At 49.6% G+C, this 27,388-nt stretch overlaps 1 protein-coding gene and 2 long non-coding RNA genes across 3 annotated transcripts; all 3 read left to right on the top strand.

Annotated features, from left to right (window-relative positions):
* The first annotated feature begins 3,535 nt into the window (after positions 1-3,535).
* LOC124466100 lies at positions 3,536-10,004 on the top strand. Its single transcript, XR_006955883.1, has 3 exons — positions 3,536-3,635; positions 9,384-9,601; positions 9,988-10,004. It is a non-coding gene; the product is annotated as an uncharacterized LOC124466100 (long non-coding RNA).
* Positions 10,005-17,121: 7,117 nt separating this feature from the next.
* On the top strand, positions 17,122-18,351 carry LOC124466105 (piggyBac transposable element-derived protein 4-like; the record flags this gene model as incomplete). The annotated part of the gene is made up of 1 exon (XM_047017780.1): positions 17,122-18,351. A coding segment is annotated over one exon (1,230 nt), but the record flags the coding sequence as incomplete, so codon positions are not given.
* A 1,852-nt stretch (positions 18,352-20,203) lies between these two features.
* Positions 20,204-20,736, top strand: LOC124466104. Its single transcript, XR_006955884.1, has 3 exons — positions 20,204-20,343; positions 20,469-20,514; positions 20,601-20,736. It is a non-coding gene; the product is annotated as an uncharacterized LOC124466104 (long non-coding RNA).
* Positions 20,737-27,388: the final 6,652 nt, after the last annotated feature.

Raw genomic sequence — 27,388 nt, forward strand, 5'->3', positions numbered from 1 at the left:
TATAGAGTTGTGATTTATTATTAGCGTGTTCGCCAAATCATAAATTGAGCCATTTTTTATTTCCCTGATGGCGAACTCTAACGCTTGTCTTAAGGCGAGCACCTGGTCTGGGAAGTCCGCGGATAAGTCGTCAGAGTATTGCTCAGCAAGGGCACTCGCTGACTGGTACATATCATTGTCTGACTTTGACAGGAGTTCTCGTGGGCGTAGGAACCCAAACCTCCTTGCCACCTCTTGCATTCCACTGAACCTAAGGGTGACCTGTGTAATGGCTATGTCTAAAGTCTGGTAAAACACTGACACTTTAAAGTGCTCCTCGGGATCCAACAGCCTCTCATCCTCGCATAACTCATCGAAATGCCTCTTAGTGCGCCTGGCGCGTTTTTGAAGAAATGTGGGAGAAATGCCCCAGGACTGGGCAAGATCTTGGGCACTTTCTTTAAGGCTTTGAAACTCCCCTCTGAGTGCAGCAAGGCTCTCCGATACACCGGCTAGATATTCGCTTGCCTGCAAAATATCCACATTCTGTTTCTGGAGGCTCTGTGAAACAACATTTACAGTTTCGAGAAGTTTACCCTGTATAACTGTTTGGAGGACAAACTCGAAATTCTCCATGCTGTGTTTGAGTCCCTCGGCCTCAGCACACTCTTCCTTTTTTTTGGACAACAGACATATTTTCGTCAGTGCTTTCATCACGTCTTTAAAGCGAAAGCGGAGAGAGCCCACAGCATCATGCCGGGATGCCCAACGCGTTGGGCATAGCCGTTTAAGTGTAGGCCCTGCTTTGAACTCTGTCTCCAGGAGGTCCCATCTTTTGATGCTACCACTGAAAAAAACATATAGTTTTTGTACAGTATCATAGAAATCTTTTACCTTCGTTACATTTTGGCATGCATCGTTCAGGACAAGGTTTAAATTGTGAGAAGCACAGTGAATATAGATTGCGTTACGTTCTCTGTCTGAGATGCGTTTTTGTAGCCCGGAGTACGCCCCACTCATTGTGGCTGCACCATCATATCCCTGTCCTCGGCATTTATTGACAGATATACCCTTCTTCTCTAAAAGGCCAACTATGTCTTTCTCCAAACCAGATGCGCTTTGATCATGCACTGCATGGAAACCCATAAAGCTTTCATGTATTTTGACCTCTAAAGGAGTGTCATTTTCATCTTTTGAAATTGTTACGTAGCGCAGCACCTGGCTGAGTTGATCTACTTTGGAAATGTCTTGAGTTGTGTCCATTATTACCGAATAAAATTCTGCGTCGTGGACCTCTTTCACTATCTCGTTTTGAACCTTCTGTGCCATAATATAAATCATTTCATTTTGAATTTTTGGGCTTAAGTATTTCGTTTTACTTTCGCTGGAAATTAACCTCTGTAATATAGGGTCATATCTGCCGAGAAGTTCTATAACAGATAAAAAGTTTCCGTTATTGATTTCTCCTAGTTTCTCACGATCAGCACGAAATGCAACGTTGCATGATGCAAGTGTCAACGTAACATCAACAATTCTTGTTAATACCTCTGACCAAAACGTGACTTCCTTTTTATATTCAGCGGAAATCTGCTCATCAATACATTGATGTCCTTGCCATGTGTCATACACTACACAAGCTGCCATATGTGAGCGAGTGTGTTCGTGCTCTTTTATTTTTCTAGAAAGTCCTTGCCAATCATTTATTCCCGTAGCCCAGGCACTGTTATGGCATGCAGATCTTCTCTCACCAAAAAGCCAACAGGGCTCACAATATACTCTGTCAATTTTTGGAGAGTAACACAGCCATTTGCGTTGTATCTCGGTTCCTTCTTTTGACACTCTATGAAAAAAATCTTTTGAAAAACATCTCCCCTTTTTATCTTTAGGATACGGACCTTCAAATTTACATGGTCCCTACCTTAAAATGAACTTTTTCATGTCAGCATCAGTAATATCCACCGGGAAATGTGCCCGGTCACCAGGGTAAAGTGTAGTATTATCATCTGACTCTGTGGCGCGGCTACCCGAGGCCTCCTCACTGCTGCCTGGCTCCTCACGGCTGCCTGCCACCTCACTGCTGCCTGGCTCCTCACGGCTGCCTGCCACCTCACTGCTGCCGGCCTCCTCACTGCTGCCTGCCACCTCACTGCAGCCTGCCACCTCACTGCTGCCTGCCTCCTCACTGCTGCCTGCCACCTCACTGCAGCCTGCCACCTCACTGCAGCCTTCCACCTCACTGCTGCCTGCCACCTCACTGCAGCCTGCCACCTCACTGCTGCCTGCCACCTCACTGCTGCCTGCCACCGCACTGCTGCCTGCCACCTCACTGCTGCCTGCCACCTCACTGCTGCCTGCCACCTCACTGCTGCCTGACTTCGCTGGACTTGCAAAACCTTGGCGCACGCCTGGATCTCCCTTATCCTCTGTCACAGAATATGATTTAAGTGTAAACGGTGAATGGGACTTTCACTTTGACGCCCATAGAGATCGGGAAAGCAAAGGAAGTTTGGAACGTGCACAAACCGGGCATCGTTCACATAGCAACTGTCAAATAGCTGTAAAGTTTAATGTATTATTGATCTGTCGTGTGAATCTTGTAGAAAGCAATGACTGTACGTTTTACACGATCATAATAGCGTAACGATAATGGCATTAATGTCCACCTTGCTCTCGACACTCGTTAGCAATGCTACCAAAATGTTGTTGTAATACAAATGAGAGATTTACAGTAGAGTGCACGATAATGGGGACCCTTACACTACGTGGTACAGTAATGTTAGCTATAGCAAACAGTACAATACCTGTCTCTTCTGTGCACCCTCCTACACCGGATGGTCGAAAAATACTAGTCATTTTTATAAGTTTGGCATTTAGTTCCGATTTTTTTCTTTTGGAATGCCGCTTTTGGGCCCCGCTTTCAAATGAGCGTTTCATTTTTTCTACAGCGTGCTCGCCGGTCTGTGTGACCACCTGACCTGCTTCGTCACGTCACTTACCTAGCTAACAAAGAAAGCACAATTAAATATACTTTTCTTCATTTTCATATCACCTCTGGAAACACAGACAAGACAATAAGACCATAGTGTGCATCCCATGTAATTCAAAAAAAAAAAAAAAAAAAAAATGGGACACCTTCCACGAGGCCCCCCGTCCCTGCGAGGCCCCCCCGCGGTGCGGGGGCTGCGGGGGTATTCTTTACGGGCCTGTTACGGCCCTATTTTGCGTTTGTCAACACGGGTTGCAAAATAGAAAAACAATGGCCACAAGGTACACGGACCCTTGTCAAATTACGCTAATTACCAGTAGGCCTAAATGCATATGTTAAGTAGATTTGGTAGGTCTACAATTTATTTTAACGTAAATATATACTCTACTCCTATATAAAGAGTAAGTTCTCTCAAAACAAACAAACAAAAAAACATTACTTGATCAAGCTAAACGCATGTTATATTAGGTGCGTTCGATTTGACAATGTCTGCAGCCGGCTGACTTGAAGCAGCCAATGACGTTAACGGCTTCATGTTATCCGACGAGGGGGTGATTCAACCTTCCACAGAATCTCAAAATGGCGTCGAATGGAGGAAATGTAGAATTAGACGGGTTTTGAAACAAACGTAATAACTCAGTTTAGGATCTATAATTTGGTCTATAAACAGGTAAGAATGATATTGTCTAGAATAGATCGCTAGCCAGCTAACCAAACCGTGCCACACAGTTCAGAAGTCTAACTAACAGTTAGCTAACTAGCTAGCTTGTTTGCTAAGCTAGCTGTAGGAATCTTGCTTTTACATCAGGCCGACTGATACGAAAGCTTTACCTCAGTTTAGCGTCTATAAACAAACACTGATATTCAGATTTAATCACTCTTGAGAATGTTTAGTAACAAAACTGAGAAAAAGTTGAAAATATTGTAACGATGGCGCTAGGGGTCTATATTGGAGTGGATGCGTAATAATCGGACGCAGAGAAGAAGACCTTTTAATCCTGTGTCCCATACACCGCTCGACTACAGGTTTTATTACTACACCACCAATCACATGTGAATGCCAACAACAAGTCATTAACTCACATACAATTCACAGTTATGGCAACAACGATAACTTATAGTTACTAATATCCATACATCATCCACTGACAAACCTAATTGACAGAACAACAACACTCAACTCAAACATGCATACAACATTAACCAAACATGAAACAAGTATGTGAATTGCGCCACCCACAATCCTTTGCGCCAACAGCGCGAGTTAACACGCGACCAATCCGTGGGTCGCTACATAGCCCCCACCTGAGGGGTCAGTCGTCCCCGACAACCCCATCACCCAACAGGTAGTCTCTTAAGTGTCCTGGCCGTAACCGCCGCCGAGTTGGCCTCCTGGGACTGGTAGAAGGTGCCATGGGGGGGGGTTACATTGTCCAGTGGGAATGGTGCCGCTGGTGTCGTTCTCTGCTCCACCCGTCTCTGGAGCAAGCGGGCGATATGGTGATAGTCTGTCCTGGTGCAGCACCACCACACGCCCCCGACCAGGCATGCGCACCCGATACACCACCTCAGAAACCCGTTCCATAACCTCACTGGGCCCCTGCCAGTGACTGCATAGCTTGGGTGACACCCCCTTCTTACGAGTAGGGCAATACACCCAGACCTTGTCACTGGGCTTGAAGGTCAGCTTCCGACACCGGGTGTCGTAGGCTCTTTTCTGCCGCACCCCAGAGTTAGCCTGGGCCTGACGAGCGTACTCATGGACTACTTGGAGGCGATCTATCAACCTCCGGTAGTAATCCATCTCCTTTCCTCCAGCAATCTCCGGCTCGGGCGGGGTCCCGAAAACCAAGTCCACCGGTGTCCGTAATTCCCGCCCAAACATGAGGGCAGCTGGTGTGCACTGGCTGGACTCTTGGACGGCCGTCCGGTACGACCACAGGACCAGGGGCAGGTGGCGATCCCAGTCCCGCTGATGTTGGCTGGTCAGGATGGCAAGCTGGGTAGCCAGGGTGCGGTTGAACCGCTCCACCAGCCCATCGCTCTGCGGGTGGAGAGGTGTCGTCCTCGTCTTGGATACTCCCAGCCGTCGGCAGACCTCGCTAAAGACCTGGGACTCGAAGTTCCGCCCCTGGTCACTATGGAGTTCCGCAGGGACCCCGAAGCGGGCAAACATCTCCTCTACCAGCCTTTCCGCAGTTGTGGTGGCACTCTGATCCGGCACCGCGTATGCCTCCGGCCATTTGGTGAAATAATCCATGGCCACGAGGACGTAGCGGTTGCCGGAATCAGTCGCTGGAAAGGGCCCAAGTATGTCCACCGCTACTCGCTCCATCGGAGCCCCCACCAGGTACTGCTGCAATGGGGCATGGGAGCGCTGCGTTGGCCCTTTCTTAGCAGTGCAAAGGTCACAGCAGTGCACATACAGCTCCACGTCCCGTCGACAACCTGGCCAATAGAATCGGCCCCTGAGGCGGCGGAGGGTCTTGGCGATGCCGTAGTGCCCCGCCCCCACCGAGCCATGGACGGTCTGAAGGACCTGTTGGCGGAGTTCACGGGGTACCAGCAGCTGTAGGAGGTCGCTTCCCCGGCCAGGAGCTTTCCACCTCCGGTGCACCAGCCCGTCATGGAGCTCCAAGTTGCCCCACTGTGATTGGTAAGCCTTAACCTCCGGTCCGTGGGCAGACACTTCTGTCCATTCGGGACGCCGCCCCGTCGCCAGCCAGTTGATTACCACCGCCAAGGTTGCATCGGCCTCCTGGCATTGTTGCAGCTGAGCGGAGGTCCATGGAGAACTCCCCTCGCAGTCAGCTGTCTGAATGGCTGCCACCGTCAGTGGTTGGTCCCGCTCCTCTTGTCGTTGGCAATACCGACATTCCAAGACTGCACAGGGGCGGCGGGAGAGGGTGTCAGCATTAGCATGCAACCGCCCTGGTCGATGCTGGATCTCGAAGTCATACTCCTGTAGGGCCTCCAGCCAGCGAGCCACCTGGCCCTCCGGGTTCTTAAAGTTCAACAGCCAGGTAAGGGAAGCATGATCGGTGCGCACAAGGAAATGGCTGCCATGCAGGTACGGCCGGAATTGTCGCAGTGCCAGGACCACTGCCAGCAGCTCACGCCGGGTCACACAGTAGTTCCTTTCAGCTCGGTTCAGAGTGCGGCTAAAGTAGGCTACTGCGCGCTCCACCCCTCCAACACTCTGGGACAGTACGGCGCCAACTCCCACGTTGCTGGCATCAGTGTCCACGATGAAGGGCTGTTCCGCATCTGGGTAGGCCAAAATGGGAGCCTCGGTAAGGTCAGTTTTTAGCTGGGTGAAGGCTCCGGCACACATGTCGTCCCAGTCAAAGGGCTGTCCCTTGTCAGTCAGTCGATGGAGGGGTTTGGCAATCGTGGCGAAGCCCCGGACGAAACGCCGGTAATAGGACGCCAGGCCCAAGAAGCTCCGCAGTTCGGTGACGTTGGCAGGGGGTGGCCAATTCTGGACTGCGGCCACCTTAGCGGGGTCGGTAGCTACCCCGTGCGCGCTGACCACATGGCCCAAGAACTGCGTTTCTCTTGTCAGCAGGCGACACTTGGCAGGGTTCAACCGCAACCCAGCCTGACGAATGGCTTCAAAGACCTCTTGCAGGTTACCCAGGGCTCGGTCAAAGTCGCTGGCATGCACCAGCAGCTCATCCAGGTATACCACACAACGACTCCGTGGTATTTCAGCCAGTACCCTCTCCATCAGCCGTTCGAACGTCGCTGGTGCATTACAGAGTCCAAACGGCATAACACGAAACTGCCACAGTCCCTGTCCAATGGTAAAGGCAGTCTTTGGTCGTGCGTCAGGGGCCAACTCCACCTGCCAGTAGCCACTACGCAGATCAAGGGAACTGAACCAGCTGGAGCCTGTGATATGGTCGAGGGCGTCATCTATGCGAGGGAGGGGGTAAGAGTCCTTCTTGGTCACCGCGTTGAGACGTCGATAGTCCACGCAGAATGCCAGCTGTCATTCTTTTTTCGAACCAGGACAGCTGGTGCGGCCCACGGACTGTCAGAGGGCTCAATTACCCCAGCAGCAGCCATCTCCCTAACTTTGTCTTCTGCCACCTGTCGCTTGCCGAGGGCCAGCCGGTGAGGCCGCAGGCGGATGGGTTGGGCGGTACCGGTGTCAATGGAATGCTGAACCAACCCCGTCCGCCTACAGTCCTCATCCTTTGCTGCAAAGATATCTGCATAGTCCTCTAGGAGGTGCCTCAACTGGCCGCACTGCTGTTGGTCAAGGCCATCACTGCTGCGGCGGCAGAGTTCCCTCACCGCCTCAGACGTCTCCGCCGATGTATGGTTGGTAGGCTGACCTGGCATGGAGTCGCTGGTGGCAGCTGTTTGGCAGCTGGCTTGCTGGTCTCTGACCTTTGTGTTCTTGTCCTGGCCGGCCTGGAGCGCCACAGTCTCCCCACCAAGGGTGATGGCTGCCCTCAGGACATCAACATAGGCACCCCAACGGGACAACAGGTCCAGGCCGATAATGCACGAGTCCTGAATATTGGCAAGCCAGAACTCGTGCTCCGCCTCCTGGTTCCCAGCCTGGATCCGCAGATGCTTCTTCCCCTTTGTAGCAGCCTTCTCCCCTGTCACCGTCACCAGGTTCGTGTCTGACTTTGCCCATGCGCCGGAGAGCGTCCCCATGGTTCCTGGAAGGACGCCAGGACGCACCAGTGAGACGGTAGACCCCGTGTCTACTAGAGCTTGGCAGGGTTGGCCATCAAGCCAGCAGTCCAAATACAGTCCCTTAGTGTGGCCTACACGACCAATCAACAGTTCTTGGCTTAAGGGAGGGGCCAACGATTGGGGTGGCGGGCCCCTCACTGCGCCACCCCCCCCGTCGTTTCCCGTCTGCTGTGGTGCTCTGGAGACTGGTGCTGGTGCTGGGCAGTCACGGGCAATGTGACCAGGTTCGTCACAACGATAGCACCGAAGAGTGGATCGAGGTCGACGGTTCCCAGCTGGGGCTGGCCGCCGCTGAAACTGCACCTGACAAATGCAGAGCACCGCCTCTGCCCGTACCGCTTCTTGAAGAGCCCCCTCCAGGGTTCTGGGCATGGTGAGACGCACATGCTGGCGTAGCTGCTCTGGCATAAGCCCCTTGAGGAATGCATGGAGAGCCAGCTCCCCTCTTGCAGCGGCGTCGAACATCGGATAGCCATGGCGGGCGTAGAGCTGGATATCTGCGGCGAAAGCGCCCAAACTCCCTCCCTCCTGGCGGCGACAGCTGGCTAGCCTGTCCCTACTCTGGTCAGGGAATGGTGGCTGCCCGAACCGCCTCTCCAAGGCCCCGGTCAAGGTCTCCAGGTTCCGCTGTTCTCCCGGGGTCAGATCCAGGAGCACCTGCAGCGCATTTCCCTCCAGCGCCAGGGCAAGATGAGTGGCGGCTTCCTCGCTGCTCCAACCACCATGCCACACTGCCAACTGGAACTGGGCAAGATATGGCTCCAGGAGCGTCTCTCCATTGAACTTGGGCACCTTCGCTGGTGTTCTTGGCATGGCAGTGGAACGGGGCAGGATGGCCCCAACATCCACCTGTGGGGACGCCCCAGGTAGGTCAGGTTGGATGTCCACAGCTATGGCTGTGTGTTCTGTGGTTCCACTCCCGGCCTCTAGGGGGCGACAAGGCCGTGGCACACTGGACCCATCAGCGTGGGACGACGTTCTTGCCCTGGAACGCTCCATCTTCAGCCTACGTTTCTCCAGGTGTAGCTGAGTCCTCTTAATGGTCTCTTCAAGATCTGCGATTTCTTCCTCCATCCTGCGTGGTTGCGCCATCCCACTTCTGACACCAATGTAACGATGGCGCTAGGGGTCTATATTGGAGTGGATGCGTAATAATCGGACGCAGAGAAGAAGACCTTTTTATCCTGTGTCCCATACACCGCTCGACTACAGGTTCTTTTACTACACCACCAATCACATGTGAATGCCAACAACAAGTCATTAACTCACATACAATTCACAGTTATGGCAACAACGATAACTTATAGTTACTAATATCCATACATCATCCACTGACAAACCTAATTGACAGAACAACAACACTCAACTCAAACATGCATACAACATTAACCAAACATGAAACAAGTATGTGAATTGCGCCACCCACAATCCTTTGCGCCAACAGCGCGAGTTAACACGCGACCAATCCGTGGGTCGCTACAATATTTTCGTGTGTCAAGCCTCCCCTTGACAGACGCACACGATTGGACTAGCGTAGGAGTAAGCATTATTGCAAGAAGAAAGGATTAATTAAATGCAAAAGGGTTGTCATGCTGCGACAAATGGTTTTGAGGGCTTGGCACATTATAGATGAGCTGTTTCTGTGTTAGATGAAGTGTCCTGTTAAAAAAAATATTAACGTTAATATACTTTTTCCATTTAGTGCCCAAACACAACATCTGAATGGCTGGAGGTTGCTGATGGGTTCCAGAAAAAGTGGCAGTTCCCCCACTGTCTGGGTGCTTTGGATGGAAAACATGTGGCAATTCGACCCCCACCAAATAGTGGCTCAGTTTTTTATAATTACAAGCAATTTAACTTTAAGATCTCAAGATGCCGGCTATCTGGTAATACCCAAAGTTAAGAAAAAAACAGCTGGAGGTAGGGTGTTTTCATATAGAGCACCTCTTCTCTGGGACAAATTACCCATCCCAATTAAGGAGGCTGATACTGTTTCGACATTTAAAACTAAATTAAAAACGTTCTTGTTTAGTCAATTCAATGACTGTTAAAAGGAAGTTTGTGTGTACTTTCTATGTAAACCTGGGGTGTGTGCTTGCCTATGTGCGTATCACATGTCACTTTTAAATTGTAATTATAGCTTATGTTCACATTGTCCATCTAGATGTTACAAATAAAGTAAACTGGTTACTGTATCTTGTTACTATTATAGTTGTTTTTACTAGTTGGAGACAACGGGGGACTGGTTGTTTTCATCCTTATTCGTATAAGTGTAACCTATTTTAGAGTTCTTTCCCCTGGAACAGATTTCATGTTCCAACGTTGGACCAGGTCGTCACCCGGAATCCAGTCTCCATGACGGCCAACAGCGAGTTTCCCGGTCCCATCCAACGTCTATAAAGGCGAAAAATGGGTTTTGGTGTTTCAAAACAAGAATTGGTAGAATTGGTTATAAAAATTTGCACATAGGCTAGAATAGGTTGGAGGTTCAAGTTCAAGTCTTTTATTTGTCAGGTGCAGAGAGCAACACAAGGTTAGACTGGGCACTGAAATTCTTAAGACAAGACAACGCAAGCACCTGGCATAACATACAAGTACACAGAACAAATTTACATCTATGCTGAGCTTAGATAAGTGAACTTCCTAAATATACAGATATCAATAAATAAACGACTATACTAACCCTAACACTAAAACTTCCTAAATTACAGATAACAATAAATAGTACGCTATACTAACCCTAATACACAAAAAACAACTGTCGAATAAAGGTTGAAAAAAGGTTGAATAAATTCTATGTGGATTTCTGTATATTTTATATTATGGATACAGTTTTGGTTCTTATCTCATCTCTTGGTCCCACGTTGGACTTTCAGCACGGCTTGTTAGTGTGAGAATCAGTTTGTCTGAAAAATCTGAATTTTTATCTACCGGCCTTGTGAATTGTGAGAAACTAGCTGATAACAAAACTATTTTTACAGGTTTTTTTACAGAGAGAGAGAATTGGTTGGATCTTGTGACTGGTTGGATATGTCCAGCCCTAACCCTAACCCAATGTTAGCTTTCACCGTGGTGTCCAAATACAAGAATAGTTCAACATCAACCAGCATTTTTTTCTGTAAATGTTTGCCTTCCACCATACAGTGTGGAAGAAATTGCGATTTCCTGTGTGCTTACATTATTCACTAATCAATAGAACTAGTCATTGGATTCTAGTTACAGTTTTTTTTTCAATCGCTAAGAAGCGCTTACCCATACTTCGGATACTTTTTCTAAACTCTTAACACAGACTGACACCTACAAAACACAATTGGCCAAATGGATAATTTTCTTCTCAAAAACACATTTTGTTAAATATATACTAACTCTCCATTTCAAGACAGAACACATGCTTCTCTGCACACACTGACTTTACCAAAACACTGGAAATCTGACTCAAAATGAAATTATTCTGTCAAAGAATAACACTTGTTTTCACTTTACAAGGTACATGCAGTCAATCAAAGTACACCAGGTTTCAAAATACTGGCTATTGTTGACATTATAAAAACTGCATAGACTTATGTTTCAGGTACAGTGCCCTCCAAAAGTATTGGAACAGTGAGGCAAATTCCTTTATTTTTGCTGTAGACTGAAAACATTTGGGCTTGACATCAAACGATGAATGTGAAACCAGAGATCAACATTTCAGCTTTTATTTCCAGGTATTTACATCAGGATCTGATGCACAAATTAGAAAATATCACCTTTTTGTTCGAACCCACCCATTTGTCACGTGAGCAAAAGTATTGGAACATGTGACTGACAGGTGTGTTTTGTTGCCCAGGTGTGTCCTATTACATACATTATTCAATCAATAAATACCACTGAATGTCTACACTCAGGTTCAGATTGGGTAAGATAGGTTTTGTCTATGCAGACTGTATTCAGAGGTGAAAACAACATGAAAACCAGAGCGCTGTCTTTGGGTGAAAAACAAGCAATTGTGAGTCTTAGAGAAGATGGAAAATCAATCAGAGCCATTGCAGAAACATTGGCCATAGCCAGTACAACCATTTGGAATGTCCTGAAGAAGAAGAAAACTACTGGTGTACTAAGTAACAGACGTCGAACAGGTAGACCAACGAAAACATCAGCAGTTGATGACAGAAACATTGTGAGAGCTGTAAAGAAAGACCCTAAAACAACTGTTAGTGAGATCAGCAACAACCTCCAGATGGCAGGAGTGAAGGTATCACTATCTACTGTTCGCAGAAGACTTCATGAACAAAAGTACAAGGGCTACACCAGAAGATGCAAACCACTCATTAGCAAGAAGAATAGGAAGGCCAGGCTGGAATTTGCCAAAAAGTACAGAGATGAACCTCAAAAATTCTGGGACAAAGTTTTATGGACTGATGAGACAAAGATTAACTTTTACCAAAGTGATGGAAAGGCTAAAGTTTGGAGAAAGAAAGGAACTGCTCATGATCCCAAACACACAAGCTCATCTGTGAAACACGGTGGAGGTAATGTCATGGCTTAGGCTTGCATGGCTTCTTCTGGGACGGGCTCATTAATCTTCATTGAGGATGTAACACATGATGGCAGCAGCAAAATGAACTCGGAAGTCTACAGAAACATTTTGTCTGCCAATTTAAGGAAAGATGCAACCAAACTGATTGGCAGAGCCTTCATCATGCAGCAAGATAACGACCCAAAACACACTGCCAAAACAACAAAGGAGTTCATCAGGGGCAAGAAATGGAAGGTATTAGACTGGCCAAGTCAATCTCCAGACTTAAACCCTATAGAGCATGCATTTTACCTGCTTAAGAGGAGACTGAAGGGAGGAACCCCACAAAACAAACAACAACTGAAAGAGGCTGCAGTGAAAGCCTGGGAAAGCATCAAAAAGGAAGAATGCAAAAGTTTGGTGACGTCAATGGGTCACAGACTTGCTGCAGTTATTGAAAGCAAAGGATTTGCAACTAAATATTAAGTCTTATTCACTTAAATATGTTTTAACCCTTGTGCTACCTTCGGGTCATTGTGACCCACCGTCGTGTAGGTAAATAATTTGACCTAACCCTTGTGCTACCTTCGGGTCATTGTGACCCACCGTCGTGTAGGTAAATAATTTTACCTAACCCTTGTGCTACCTTCGGGTCATTGTGACCCACCGTCGTGTAGGTTAATAATTTTACCTAACCCTTGTGCTACCTTCGGGTCATTGTGACCCCCAAAGTGAATATACCACGTTATATCACTAGTTAACACTAGGTGGCTAGAGAGAGAGAGAGAGAGAGAGAGAGAGAGAGAGAGAGAGAGAGAGAGAGAGAGAGAGAGAGAGAGACCACGCGGAGTGTAAAGAAAATGTTTCAATTTATTTATTTATTTTATCATGAAAAGTTGAGTCAAATGAATTGCTTTCTTGGATTCGAATGAAACACTTTGCATCGTTACTCTCGGCCGGAGAATATATATATAAATATATATAAACATCCCTCTCTCCCACTCCATTTAGTCCAACCACGGCCTTCACGATCGTCGATCCCTCTAGGCGGGAGAATTGGCTGGGCGTCCCTCCGGGCCGGCCGGAGGCGCGTTAGGCCTGTGAGGTCAGGTCGAGCATCAGGGGAAACCGCGACGGGACATGCCTGCCCGCCCGTCCGCCGGCCGGCCCGGAAGCGCGTCGGGTCTGTGACGTCAGGTCGAGCGTCAGGGGAAACCGCGGCGGGACATGCCTGCCCGCCCGTCCGCCGGCCGGCCCAGAGGCGCGTTAGGCCTGTGAGGTCAGGTCGAGCGTCAGGGGAAACCGCGACGGGACATGCCTGCCCGCCCGGACGCCGGCCCCCCCGGAGGCGTTTTAGGCCTGTGACGTCAGGTCGAGCGTCGTCAGGGGGAAACCGCGGCGGGACATGCCTGCCCGCACGCGCGCCTGGCATGGCATGGCATGGCATGGCATGGCATGGCATGGCCTGACCTGGCCTGGCCTGGCCTGGCCTGGCAGGCCTCGCGGAGTGGGAATAATGTCACGCTATTGTGATTATGAAGAACGATCGTGGGTCACGTGATAGACGAACTTACCTGTTGGTCACTTTTATAATTTCATACTTTTACGTAAATACATAAACATCCCACTCTCCCACTCCATTTAGTCCAACCACGGCCTTCACGATCGTCGATCCCTCTAGGCGGGAGAATTGGCCGGCTGTCCGTCCCTCCCGACCGCACGCTCGCTCGCCCAGAGGCGTGTCACCCCTCGGAATTCGAGGCCTGTGAGACGTCAGGTTGAGCGTCAGGGGAAACCGCGACGGGACATGCCTGCCCGCCCGTCCGCCGGCCGGCCCGGAGGCGCGTCAGGCCTGTGAGGTCAGGTCGAGCGTCAGGGGAAACCGCGACGGGACATGCCTGCCCGCCGGTCCGCCGGCCGGCCGGCCGGCCCGGAGGCGCGTCAGGCCTGTGACGTCAGGTCGAGCGTCAGGGGAAACCGCGGCGGGACATGCCTGCCCGCACGCGAGCCTGGCGTGGCCTGACCTGGCCTGACCTGGCCTGGCATGGCAGGCCTCGCGGAGTGGAATAATATCACGCTATTGTGATTATGAAGAACGATCGTGGGTCACGTGATAGAAGAACTTACCTGTTGGTCACTTTTATAATTTCATACTCTTACGCCTGCCTTTATATACATTTATATAAATACATAAACATCCAACTCTCCCACTCCATTTAGTCCAACCACGGCCTTCACGATCGTCGATCCCTCTAGGCGGGAGAATTGGCCGGGTGTCCGTCCCTCCCGACCGCACGCTCGCTCGCCCAGAGGCGTGTCACCCCTCGGAATTCGAGGCCTGTGAGACGTCAGGTCGAGCGTCAGGGGAAACCGCGACGGGACATGCATGCCCGCCCGTCCGCCGGCCGGCCCGGAGGCGCGTCAGGCCTGTGAGGTCAGGTCGAGCGTCAGGGGAAACCGCGACGGGACATGCATGCCCGCCCGTCCGCCGGCCGGCCCGGAGGCGCGTCAGGCCTGTGACGTCAGGTCGAGCGTCAGGGGAAACCGCGGCAGGACATGCCTGCCCGCCCGCCCGCGCGCTGGTCCGCCGGCCGGCCAGCCGGCCCGGAGGCGCTTTAGGCCTGTGAGGTCAGGTCGAGCGTCAGGGGAAACCGCGGCGGGACATGCCTGCCCGCACGCGCGCCTGGCGTGGCCTGGCCTGGCAGGCCTCGCCGAGTGGAATAATATCACGCTATTGTGATTATGAAGAACGATCGTGGGTCACGTGATAGACGAACTTACCTGTTGGTCACTTTTATAATTTCATACTCTTACGCCTGCCTTTATATACATTTATATAAATACATAAACATCCAACTCTCCCACTCCATTTAGTCCAACCACGGCCTTCACGATCGTCGATCCCTGTAGGCGGGACATGCCTGCCCGCACGCGCGCCTGGCATGGCCTGACCAAGTCCAACCACGGCCTTCACGATCGTCGATCCCTCTAGGTGGGAGAATTGGCCGGGCGTCCCTCCCGCCCGCTCGCTCGCCCAGAGGCGTGTCACCCCTCGGAATTCGAGGCCGGGGCGGGACATGCCTGCCCGCCCATCCGCCGGCCCGCGCGCCCGGAGGCGTTTTAGGCCTGTGACGTCAGGTCGAGCGTCAGGGGAAACCGCGACGGGACATGCCTGCCCGCCCGCCCGCGCGCTGGTCCGCCGGCCGGCCGGCCCGGAGGCGCTTTAGGCCTGTGAGGTCAGGTCGAGCGTCAGGGGAAACCGCGGCGGGACATGCCTGCCCGCACGCGCGCCTGGAATGGCCTGGCCTGGCAGGCCTCGCCGAGTGGAATAATATCACGCTATTGTGATTATGAAGAACGATCGTGGGTCACGTGATAGACGAACTTACCTGTTGGTCACTTTTATAATTTCATACTTTTAAGCCTGCCTTTATATACCTTTATATAAATATATAAACATCCCACCCTCCAACTCCATTTAGTCCAACCACGGCCTTCACGATCGTCGATCCCTCTAGGCGGGGAGGCGGGACATGCCTGCCCGCACGCGCGCCTGGCATGGCCTGACCTGGCCTGACCTGGCCTGGCCTGGCATGGCAGTCCTCGCGGAGTGGGAATAATATCACGCTATTGTGATTATGAAGAACGATCGTGGGTCACGTGATAGACAAACTTACCTGTTGGTCACTTTTATAATTTCATACTTTTAAGCCTGCCTTTATATACCTTTATATAAATATATAAACATCCCACCCTCCAACTCCATTTAGTCCAACCACGGCCTTCACGATCGTCGCTCCCTCTAGGCAGGGAGGCGGGACATGCCTGCCCGCACTCGCGCCTGGCATGGCCTGACCTGACCTGGCATGGCAGTTCTCGTGGAGTGGAATAATATCACGCTATTGTGATCATGAAGAACGATCGTGGGTCACGTGATAGACGAACTTACCTGTTGGTCACTTTTATAATTTCATACTTTTACGTAAATACATAAACATCCCACTCTCCCACTCCATTTAGTCCAACCACGGCCTTCACGATCGTCGATCCCTCTAGGCGGGAGAATTGGCCGGGTGTCCGTCCCTCCCGCCCGCACGCACGCTCGCTCGCCCAGAGGCGTGTCACCCCCCGGAATTCGAGGCCGCGGCGGGACATGCCTGCCCGCCCGGACGCCGGCCGGCCCGCCCGGAGGCGCGTTAGGCCTGTGAGGTCAGGTCGAGCGTCAGGGGAAACCGCGACGGGACATGCCTGCCCGCCCGCCCGCTGGTCCGCCGGCCGGCCGGCCCGGAGGCGCGTTAGGCCTGTGAGGTCAGGTCGAGCGACCAAAAGTTGGTCACTTTTATAATTTCATACTTTTATGCCTGCCTTTATATACCTTTATATAAATATATAAACATCCCACCCTCCCACTCCATTTAGTCCAACCACGGCCTTTACGATCGTCGATCATATCATCAATCATTTGTCCATGTAATCACGTGAGCTGTAGGCAAGTGCTACTAACACACATTCGTTGGGGGTCAGGACAGCCGTTGTCTAGGGTCACGCAGCTATGGCTCGGGATTTCAGTGCCCTGCAAGTTCTACAACAGATGTTTGCAAACATCGAGCAAAGTGAGTCCGAAGAGGAGACAGAGGATGTGTCAGAAATAGAAGACGGCGAAGAGTGCGTGGAGCATGTGGCAGAAGAGCAGGAAGAAGAAGAAGAAGAAGAAAAAGACGACGGGCAAGAGTACGCGGAGCATGTGTCGGAACAAGCAGACGGGCAAGAGTATAATGCGGTCGACGACAACTCAGCAGCGGCCGCCGCCGCCCGAGCCCCTGAAATCGACAGAGATACTTTCTTGTCGAAAGATGGCAAAATTGAATGGCGTTCGGTTGCGTATCTGAGGAATCCGAGGCTGCTGTCGCAACGTGACAGCCGTGAGAGGACCCCCAGAGGACCCACAGCGTACGCCGTTTCCCACGCTCTCGACATCGTCTCTACGTTTTTACTCTTTGTCACGCCACAAATCGAAACAGTGATCTTGGACGAGACAAATCGGGAAGGCTATCTGAAACGCGGAGAGGAGTGGAAAGCAATGGACGCCTTTGACCTACGTGCCTACATAGGGCTGCTAATCCTGGCAGGGGTGTACAAGTCCCGAGGCGAAGCGGCCGCCAGTCTGTGGGACGCGCAGAGCGGCAGAGCGATTTTCCGCGCTACCATGCAGCTGAAAGTCTTCTACACCTATTCGACGTCGATACGATTTGACGACCGTGGGACGCGAGCGGCGAGACGCGCCACGGACAAGTTGGCGGCGATACGAGAGGTCTGGGATATGTGGGTAGAGAGATTACCCCGCCTCTACGACCCAGGGCCCGAAGTGACCGTGGATGAACAACTGGTCGCGTTCAGAGGACGGTGTCCTTTCAGGCAGTACATGCCGAGCAAACCGGCAAAGTATGGGATCAAGTCGTGGGTCACGTGCGACGCAAAATCCAGCTACGCTTGGAAGATGCAAGTTTACACCGGGAAGTCGAGCGACGGAGCCCCGGAGAGGAGCCAGGGGATGCACGTCGTGCTCGATATGACAGACGGCCTGAAGGATCGCAATGTCACGTGTGACAATTTCTTCACATCCTACGACCTCGGCCGAGAGCTCATGGCGACGAGAAACATGACCATGGTTGGCACCGTGCGAAAGAACAGGACCGAGCTCCCGTCCGAGCTGCTGACGACGACGAACAGGCGACGGGTGCTGTCGTCGCAGTTCGCCTTCACTCCCACCACCACTCTGGTTTCCTACCTCGCAAAGAAAAATAAGAACATTTTACTCATGAGCACACGCCACACAAACGACGAAATCAGCGACAGAAACGATGGCAAACCGACCATCGTCTTAGACTACAACCTCAACAAAGGAGGTGTAGACAATCTGGACAAGGTCATCGCGGCCTACAGCTGTAAAAGGAAGACGGCCCGGTGGCCCCTCGTCATCTTCAGCAACATCGTTGACGTTTCCTCCTACAACGCCTTTGTGATATGGAGAGAGGTCAACCCCAACTGGATGCCGCGTAAGCGCAACAAGAGGAGGTTTTTCCTCGAGCAGCTCGGAAGGGCCCTCGTGACTCCGCTGATCGAGAGGAGACGATGTCTGCCCCGCGCGGAAGCTGCTGCCGCGGTTGTGAAAGATCTACGGATGGCCAGCTGTCGCGATCCACCTCGACGACAACCCGAAGAGGATGGCGCAGCAGCAGCCGCCGCCTCCTCATCGGCAGGACCGACCTCGCCGGTCCCTGCCAGTAAGAGGAAGAGATGTCAAGTCTGCCCGGTGAAGAAGGACCGTAAAACGTTCACTGTTTGTCGCGGTTGTAAGAGGCATGTCTGCAAATCCTGTTCGCGTGTATACTGCCCCACATGCCCCACCGAGCTGGGCTTCGGCCAAGGAGAGGTTCCCGTTGACCCCGGACGACCTGCGGGAGTGTGTGCAGGAGACTGAACAACTCAGTCGAGTGCAGAAGATGGGCTTTGCTCAAGTCAAAGCACAGTGCTGCTGCTGCTGCTGCTGCTGCCGCTGCCACCACCACCACAACCACCAGCAGCACCACCACCACCGCTACATGCATGGGATGAATAGATGATGTATCAGGACGGCAGGCTGGAGGTCTATCCATAGTGCTGTCTGAGGGTCATTGTGATGCACGGTGTCATGCACGGTGTGACAACTTTTCATGGTACAAAAATAAATAAAGTGAAACATTTGATTTTATTCCTCGCGTTGTCTGCCTAGTCTATGACGCCACTCTCGTGCCGTTTCGGGGTCGTGGTGAGTCAAACTGACATTGTGACAACTTTTTCATAGCCAAAAATAAATAAATAAAGTGAAACTTTTTATTTCTAGCCTTGTCTACATGCCTATTATTACACTCTCGCGCTGTATCCTAGTCTGCGCTGTGACTCACCATACCTAGTCTGTTACGCCACTCTCGTGTTGACGACCTGAATGAAGTGAAACATTATCTGTCTACATAAAAAAATAAAAATAATTCATATTTTCCCTGGCCGGGGAGCAATCCAGGGCTGTGGAGTTGACAGCCTCGCAGCCTTGCCACTAGACCACAAGGGGAGTTGCTTGTTCTTTGTGCTGTCTCTGCCTGTTTATATATATTTTTTTTTTCTTTTACACTGCAACGTCTATGTCGTCTATTACGCGACCCCGCACTGTCTCCGGTTCCTTGTGACCCACAGCGGTCTTCTGACAACTTCTCATAATACAAAAATAAATAAAAATAAAGTGAAACCTTTATATTCCCCCAGTGTGGGTCACAATGACCCCGAGACAGCGCGAAGGTGGCGTAATAGACGGAGCTGTGGGTCACAACGACCCGGAGACAGCGCGAGGGATAAATGCAAGCTGCATAGACAATGAGGAGAGCGTGAGGGTTAACGGCTCCTCCGTGTGGTAGCTAGTGGTAGACTGTGATTCAAAACGAAAATGTTAAGTCCTGAGGTGTGTGTGGTCTGTTTTTTGTGAGGACGGACTATTTCCCCGGATTACAGCCAGTGTAAATTCCAATAGTGGGTTTAATGAAGACATTTTAGAGTCAACATTCTAGCACCAGAGGAGGGGTGTTCATGAACCCTTGTGCTACCTTCGGGGAAACGTTATTTAAGTGTTAGAAACATCATTCATCTGCAACCATGTCTACAGATGTGAGAGGTTTAAGCTACGCTATTCACTGGTGATGCAACACTCCTAGTCGATATTATACTGTCCGAAATACCAACCTTCCTGTCCCTGCTGTCACGTCGAAAGCGGTTAATGAGCAGCATGATTACATTGTTGCGTCTATGTCTCTAGTGGTAACCGCCTATCAGTATTCTACATTGCCCTTATGACTGGGAATGTAACTTAATATAATAAAACATTCTTTATACTAGAGTTTATCTGGTACGTTCGATTAAGACCTGTGTGATTGTTCAACTATTTTGTTTAATACCACTTGAAGACAGTGAACAAATCTGTACATATACATACACTTTCTAACAACCCAACAACCCAGGGGCACCGCACCATGGACAGCGTTCCAGTAGAAACCACCGGCACCTTGGAGAGCGGCACGACAAGCCCGGATCGAGGCCATGAGGGGGAGGCCGCCACAGCAGGAGACAACGAGCAAAACAGGTGCGGCTCATGAGTTGGATGGAGGATGGAAAGACCATGAAAGGTGGGTCAGGCCTGCCGCAACAGGCCTACATACGGTTTGTAAGCTGACCAACTCCTCCTGTGTGTGTTTCTTTTTTTTTCAGTAAGGAGTGTGAGGTAGAGACGAGACCGGCCTGAACAGTCAAGACCGTAAGCTCGATCGAGTTTTTTTGTTTTGTTTGGTGTTTCGTTAAATAAATGCCTGGTATTTTCAACCAACCAACCATGTTTTTCAGAAGTGCTGTGCTGTTCGGTCCTGCCTACGGCCCTTGGTGGCTACAACTTTTATACACATTAAACCAATAAAACATGCTTCACAAGTTTATAAGGTACATTCAACAATTTTGTTTAATAAAGCAACATCGTTTCAACTGAGATATGCTGTCTTAATTCACATACATTAGAAATGTCATTAAGTGTTGAAAGCTTGCCCTTGTTACCTAGTACTTAGTTCACCCATAGTAGAAGTCGTACCAATCCTTTAAGGGCATGTGATTTTTCAACATGAAATTCAACCGGGTTCTCCTAATCAACACATCTGTGCTCAACTGTGTGAAAGTGGCATGACTGCAGATTTCCTCTTCATCGACTTCTTCCTCACGACGCAGACCGTTAGTGAATTTGGTAAAAATGTCCGAAAGGGTTAATCCGTAGATTAGTGTAAGGGACAAACAACCGGTGATTTCACCTATATCCTCGGAGGGACTTTCGATTAATACTTTGATATGAGATATATTTTCGTCTAGGATGGCGATGGTGTCAGCGTACTGACTCATTGTCTGGTAAAACGAAGTGATGTATTTCATCAACACATACGGGATTACGATACCCCCCGTGTACATATGTCTAGGAGGAAAATGTGCACAGTTGAGGTCCTCAAAGCCTCTATTGGAGGCCTTCTCCAGAGTGAAAAGTTTGAAAATGTCAAGGTTGTCATGGGAAGCGGATCTTAACAGTGCTAGGATATTTCTGAGAGCGTCGTCATCCTTGCCAATGTCGGGTTGTGGTGAAGGTATGCAAACATAGCTGTCGGCACACTGTGGGAAATTGAACGACTGTGACCCACTTGGTCCCTTCACAACGCACGCGTGTCTGATTCCTGAACACATGTCACACGTGAATTCAAACTCCCCTCGGGTAGAGGCAATTAGGATGTCAAAAGCACCCTTGGCTCTGTCTGAGGCCCAGAGGCTGTTTGACATCATGAAAGCCAAGACGTTGGCAACAGCCTGTCTATTTTTGTCGTCGTAAAAAGATGGGTTGCGTTTGAAAGGTATAATATCGGTGCCTGCTATCTTCATATAGGATCCACCGTTAATGTTGACATGCCACTCTGAAGAAAGTTTACACGGGTCGTTGGTCAGGACCCTTTTTGTGTTATCGTTGACGACAGTAAAGACGACTGGTATCGGTTCCAAGCCACCTTGCTTGTAGGCATTAATCCGCATGTTATCAATGACAAAAAGAGTACTGCATTCACCAAAGGGTATGATGTCACGCAAGTTAAGTTTAAACATTGCAGGCTGATGAGCCTGACCAAGTTTGTTCATTGTATGGGAGAATACGTAGTCCTTTTGACTGAAAGACATCTCGGACAATGGAACATAGAACAGGGTAAAAGAACGTCTTTCACTAGAGTTTCATCCAATGTAAGAACACAGACGTATACGTATATATGGTATGTTTCACCTCAATTCAAGTTTGACAAACTGCAATGGCATAAGAGTAATGTACAATTTAACAACTCAAATCTATGATTGCGACAGCCACCGGCTTTCGCTGATACACTGCCCCATCTTTCTCCTCTTGTCTTGGTCATAGACGTAGTCCAGAATACCATCAGGCGAGACATTGTCAGATTTAAGAAGTCTGTAGAAATGTTTACAGCCTGTACAATGATAGCTAACCCTCCTGTAGTCCTCTGTTGACCGTTTCCTCTTGCCGAGCTTGGCTTTGATTCGTTTGAGCCAATTCTTTTCGCTGAATGTCTCAAGCCACCTTTGCATTAGATTTACATCCTCACAAGAGTAAGGCATGATACAAAGAAGAGACTCGGGATACATGACGGGCACCGAATCAAACACATTGGGAGTGTGTATTTGCAACATGATTACAGCCTGACACAGAAGACCAGCCAAGTCAACTAAACGTCTCTCACATAGTTGGCCTCTTGCTATAGAAAGTCTACCAGTAGAGGATTTTATCCCAGCATCTGTCAAGATGACACTTGGCAACGAAATTGAAATGTAGCTGTCCGAGCAGGGAGGGATGGACGAGTCGTCTCTAAGGGAGACAATACCTTCGGAGATGGCTTCACTGAGCTTTTTTCCAAGTAAGACACTTAGCGTCTTGTACACATGGCTGGGTCGCAGGGACATGTCCTCAACGATTACCTTGCGACAGACTTCGAGTTTGTCACCGGGCATACGTGTCACAGTCTCTCGGTTTGTCTTCAAGTGATCAAACTCCCGAATCCCACAGGCCGGTATCATATGTTCAGGGCAATTATACATTACGGTGTTGAAAGCAACGGTTGCTCTCTTCGACCTCTCTCTGACAGAGGATATTGTGGTCAGCAGATGCTGTTCACAATCCTCTAGACAGTGTTGCCCCAACGCAGGGCTGTACATGTGGCAAGGTAGGCAGTAGTCTATAATACAGTGAGCCAGAAGTTTTCCAGAGTCGTTGACCAAGTTGGAGTCTGCACAGTGAGATATCCACACTCTAGAGTTGGCAAAACATGTGTTGGGCTGGTTTGGGCGAGATACAAGCCCTGTCTGAGAGGAGTCGTCGATCAAGGGTTCGTCTTGTCTTTTGCAATCATCACCAGACCCGTCATCACCGTCCTGGCCTAACGCGCTGTAACCGTCGGACTTCTTGTTGTCTTCAGAGACGTTACCGGGTCGACGGCGGTTAGCCTCGCATTGGAGTGAGCCTCCAAACATAGCAGTGATACACCCTGTCTTAGCCTGAAGGTTTAAGGGGTATCTGTGAAAAGCAGCCTCGCAAGGGTTACATTTGTGATACTCGTAGCACTCCACAGGTGTGATGGAAAGTCCTGTGATCTGCTTTAACCACCTCTTTACAATTTCAACATAGGTCGTTTTGATACTAGCATTGGACACTTTCAACCGATCCAGTGTTTGTTGACTAAAGTGCTTGTTCTTCGAAGATTTAATGAGACTACTCCAAGGAAAGAAGCCCGCTCCCATCTTGGATGCGATGATCTCAGATGCTTTACATGCCAGTAGGTCTCTAAGAATGGATTGTTTGCGTGAAAAGATATGGTTCATACAATATTTCAGGTCTTTGTAAAGCGTTCTCACTGTAAAATTAGCACCAGACAGCGATTCGTTGTCGTGCACGGGGGTCAAAGTTGTCGACGACGCAGAGAAACCAGAGTCCAGTTGTAACGTTGTGACATCTGCCACTCTGCAAGGGGTGAGAAAGGAGCTAGCTTGATCTACCTCTAGCCACCTACCGAGGTCATCAACAAGGGGTTCCCTAGCCAGGTAAAATATTACATCTCCTCGCTTTAGCTGGTGCCAGGGACATGTTGAAAAACATGAGACGTCGTCAGTCGCCAGTTTGATGCAGTCTCCCCTCATGACACACGCTATAAAAGTGTCGGTCACAGCGGAATCACAAGGTGTGCGTATGCTTTTGAAAGCTGACAACCCCCTGACCTTGACGGAGACTGACGAAAGACTCCCTTTGTCGTCTAGGTTATGAGTGAGAGCAACGTATGTCTTCTTAGCTACGTGGCAATATATGGAGCTGCTGTTCTCATATTCCAGCTTAACTCTCCTGTCTCTAACGAAGGGTCCGGTGACATCTACAAAGTCTTCAGAGCCTGGGACTGTAGCGCCGTAGACGGGATATCCTTCCTTGGTGAATCTCCCACTTGGGTCTCTGACTATATTTTGGTGTTTGTTAGCACTACCTATCAAATACATCCTCTTGAGAGTGTCCTCCACCAAGGCTGTGTGTACGTAGTTCAGAAACTCAGGCACCTGTGCGCCAGCCTGTTCAAACTTGTCAGCCAAAGCCTTTCTGGCCTTGTAGGCGAAGCTCTCGAGGCGTTCGTTTTCAGGTCCAGGGTCAGCTGTGTCTTTTTTGTGGAAGTCTACATCGCTAACATCGTTTTCAGGACGCTGCCCGGGTGTGTAACCAACTGACACCATGACACTGTCAGTGTCTCCGTAGACTACAGGGGATCCATGTCTGTAAAAAGTAGACACGCAGCTATTCACCACCGATATTTGTTGTCTACCGTGACCAGATATAAGAGGCCCGCAGGGGTGAGGAGCTGTCCCATAGAAGGAGTTGGCTAGGATTTTACACTCACCCTCTTGCGTAGTGCAGTATACCCGCTCAACCTCACTGATGTCAGGGTTTTTAAGTGTCCTTTTAAACTCAGCTCGTTGATTAAGATAGTATTCGACGGAGGAAGATAATACGGCCGGTAGACGAACAAAGGCTCCTTGGGCCTGGTCGTACTTGAGAATGAGGGATGCGTATTCAAACCCCTCCGCTGCCCAGTTGTAACACACCCACCCGGACAGATCGTGAGGAAAGTTCACAGGAGGCCAGGGGATGATCGTCTCAGGTGAGATATTGAGAGCACACATGATGGATGGATACATGCCAGAGAAGTCAAACGAAAGCTCCAACCCCATACCGGGTCCAGAGTAGTGTAGGCCGGTGATGGGATCAAAGACAGCACCTCCTTCCCACTCAGGGTTGTACTGGGGCTGCCATCGCTGACGACTGTTTAGTTCCATACCCACAGGTCCAGCTTTGACTCTGAGGGTATCAAGTCTAAACTTTAGCTGTGGGATTTGAACGGAATGGATACTCTGCACGAAACCTCCAAAGTTATCTCCTCTTCCGTGTACGACAACGTCTATATTGAGAGTCGTCCTACATCGATGGAAAAGAGACGATACGGGGTTCAGCACTTTAGCCAACCTGGCGCAAAGTTGAGAATCGACCAAGTTATAGATGAGCACGGCAAAGAGACTTTTCCCCCCCATTGTAATCATCTCGTCCATTTTAGAGTAACTGACATCTGCCACCTTGTACAGTTTTCTGGCGTCCTTTGGAGGTTTTTTGTGCAGCTCTCTAACCTTTGCAATAACAAAAGGTGCCACGTCGTTCAGCTTCATGCTAGTGCATGCAAACTTAATCTCTTTAGTTCCCGCCATCCTATAGAGATCTATGATGTTCATGCCACAGCTGTTCATCTTGAAGTGTCCCAATTTAGCCTTCCCTCTGTTGAACTTGTCAATGTGGTTAGATATCAGCTGGAGTTTGTACTCGGTTAATAAGGTTGCGCTCTGTAACACCGAACCTAAGCTATTGAGCATGTCCTTGTACATTTCCAGGTAACGGACGTTTTCGAATTGGAAGAAAGGTAACACATCATCTGCCATGGCCCTGGTTACAAAGAGTCCATGCCAGGCTCGTAATAGTGAGGAGCATCGTTTTTGGGTAGAACTGTCACAGCGTTTGGCGTAATCCGAGTCAGCGTAGAAATGAACACGCTGTTCAATTACCCTCACGTCAAATTCTGCATTGAACACATAGAGAAGTTCTACACCGTGGTCATACAAGAGTCGGATAGTTGTCTCCAGGAGTCTGAGCTCTCCAGAACAGGGGTAAAATGAAATCCGTTTGACATCTTCAATACAGACTCCCTTCGCCAATTCGTAATCAGCTTCTAGGTTATGTTTTTGTGTGACCTTACATTTGTTATAGAGAACAATCAGGGCCTTTCTGTGGTGGTCGGCTGACATCTTGGCTATATGAGAGTTGAGAATTACGAGAGACACGCACGTTATCTCGTGTTGCTGGCCTGGCATATCGGGTGACAAAGTAGGGATGGTGACATTTTTCTTCTGTTTTGGCAATTGCTTCCGGCCGACGTTTAGCCTCTGAACCAGCATGGCTCTATATTCTGTCATGTTCGCAACCCTACTCTGGGTGCAGTAGGGGAACTTGTAGGCAAACGATTCGCATATTAGAGACGTATCCCGGTGGTATTTGTCAAAGACGGTCTCAATGTCCAGACACGCTGCCTTGTAGAAATATGGCATATGTTCACTGTCAAACAGCTTAGTCTCAACCACCGACTTGTCGTGATCGTAGATCAGTTCAGAGGCTGACAGGGTGCCGTTCAGCTTGTTTGTTGGTAGGAAATACATCCTGCCAAACATAACATTGGAGCATAAAGCAGGCGTGTTACCATCTCTATACATGTAATATCCCTTATCGGGACAAAAGTCTCCGAAAGTCAGCGCGCCTCTTACAGTTTCCACATACGTTTTGGCCAAAGAAATGCATTTGAGTGGAAAGACTTGTGCATTTACCTGTCGTTTAATGTCATCGTGAAAGACGTGGATGTTCACTGGATCGCCAGCAAAATGTTTAGACCACTTTTTCTGTACAACTTCCCACATCTCTTCCTCTCCGTCTTGGTCTAGAATCAGGTCTAAGTCGTAACCCACAACAGGAGTTATGTCAGTAACTTTTAAATGTACCGTCGTGTAGATGTTAGCATGTTGGCCCCGTACCACCAACCCTCTACACAAGAGAGCCTCTTCTTGCTTGTGAAATACGATAGATTTTAATATCACCCCGACAAGATTATGTTCAACCTCAGGTTTGACGACTCTGCGCTGAGGGTATATATTAGGAAAGAAGTCTACAAATGGCACTGCTTTCTGCATGATTCCGAATCTGGATACCTCTTGACTTTATCTAAAATGTTTGCATATCAAATATACACCCTTGTATGTGCAGCAAAAACATCCAAGCCTGAAGCAGATTCAACTGGATGGACATGTCCCAGTCAAGTGAAGAATCTACGTGTATTTATACATCCTCAACAGGATCCTTTCCCACCTCCGAAGTCTCCAACCTCGGAGGTGTCCAGCTGTCATATAAAGGTCTAGCCTCAAACCCGCTCTGTCGAGTAATGACATTCAGTCTTACATACATGTCTAGGTGTTAGGCATGAATT

This window comes from Hypomesus transpacificus, unplaced genomic scaffold (assembly GCF_021917145.1).
Source record: "Hypomesus transpacificus isolate Combined female unplaced genomic scaffold, fHypTra1 scaffold_64, whole genome shotgun sequence".
NCBI lineage: Eukaryota > Metazoa > Chordata > Actinopteri > Osmeriformes > Osmeridae > Hypomesus > Hypomesus transpacificus.